We start from the raw sequence: 1,399 nt of genomic DNA, 5'->3' as shown, positions 1-1,399 counted from the left end.
AGGTGTCGATCAGCTGGACGGAGAGTTTGCGCAGCGGCGCCTACGGTCCGGGTCGGAGGAGGGGGGCACGGTTCGGCACGAGGGAGGAGACTCGCGCGCAGAGGGCGCGCGCGGCGCCCCCCCCCCCCGCCCGCCCCCTGAGGCGCACAGCCGCCCACCGGGCGGCGCGTGGGGGCGGACGGGCGGCGGCGCGCCTCGGCGGGATCGCGCGCTCTCCGCGGCGGCGCGGCGGAGGGCCCCGCCGCCGCCGCACTGCTCGCAGCTGCGGCCTGCGCAGCCGCCCGCGCCGCGCTTCGCGTCTGCGCATGCGTCGATCCAGGCGCGCCGCCGGCCGCCTCGACCTGCATCTGCGCGGCGGCGCCGCCGCCGTCGGCCGCAGCCACCATGTTCGCGAGAGCGCTGATATCTGGGACAGCACTGCTCCCAGGCGCTCCGCTCTGCGCGTACCGCACGAACGGCGACACGTCGGTGTTGTGGTTCGCCAGCCACGGCGCGCGATTGTCCATCGGCCGGGGCCGCTCGCCCACGGTGGGGCCGCTGCTGCCCGACGTCTTTGCCCGGTGCGCGCCGCGAGGTGCGGCGGGACCAACGCAGGCGGCGGTCTACCTCTACCTGTTGTGTGACGATCAGGTTGAAAGGCTCTTCTAGGTAGGTCTGCGCTCGCGTTTTTCTTTTTCTTTCGTTACCCCCCTACCCTTTGTGTACACTTTAGGGGCAGGCAGTGAATGGACGAGAGTAGGGATGGACGCGCGGCGTTGGCGGGGTTAAGAGCTAGGGTAAGAGACGCCTCTTCAAATCTCGGTCATAAAGGCCTCGTGCACGGCCGGGCAAGCCCAGGCCCCGCCGCGCTCTAGAGCGGCTCCCACGGCCACGCTTCTCGGTAACGATCGAAGAAGTCCCCCCCCCCCCCACCCCCCCGAAGAAAGAAGTCCAGCTTCCTTACCACGTGGCGCGACCCGCTCCTTGAAACACTCGAATCATTGCGCGACGATGCTGCAGGGGAGGGTTGCAGCGCCCTCGATGAAGTACCTCCGGGAGCGCGACGATACCGGTTTTATGGGATCTGGTGCCTCGCTTCTCTCGCTGCGACCGCATCCGGGGGCCTGGGCCGAACGCCTCGGTTCGCCAAAGGGAACACTGCCTATGACTGCGGCACCCACGTCGGATCGCCGCCCGGGTCGCCCGCGGGGGGCCCGCATAGAGCGCCGCTTGTCGGGGGAGTGCCAAGGAGGTCGAAGAGTGCAGGCTGCCTCCCTCAAAACGGCGCCGAAACGGTGTGGGGCCGCCCTCCGCGCTGCTGTGGGGCTCCTGCGCTGTGGGCTTCACCATCGTGTCCTGAGTAAGTTGCCGAAGCCAACTGGCGTTCGCCGGTGCCTTGACTTTTCCTGCCATCAGGTTA

At 69.4% G+C, this 1,399-nt stretch overlaps 1 protein-coding gene across 1 annotated transcript; it reads left to right on the top strand.

Moving 5' to 3' along the window:
- Positions 1-384: 384 nt before the first annotated feature.
- Positions 385-725, top strand: EMIHUDRAFT_257942 (hypothetical protein; the record flags this gene model as incomplete). The annotated part of the gene is made up of 2 exons (XM_005762086.1): positions 385-560; positions 713-725. The coding sequence occupies 2 exons, from the start codon at positions 385-387 to the stop codon at positions 723-725; spliced, it is 189 nt and encodes a 62-aa protein (XP_005762143.1).
- Positions 726-1,399: the final 674 nt, after the last annotated feature.

This window comes from Emiliania huxleyi (genome assembly GCF_000372725.1).
Source record: "Emiliania huxleyi CCMP1516 unplaced genomic scaffold EMIHUscaffold_6930, whole genome shotgun sequence".
Lineage (NCBI taxonomy): Eukaryota > Haptophyta > Isochrysidales > Noelaerhabdaceae > Emiliania > Emiliania huxleyi.
Note: the sequence above shows the minus strand (reverse complement) of the source record. Positions and strands in the feature narration are given on the sequence as shown.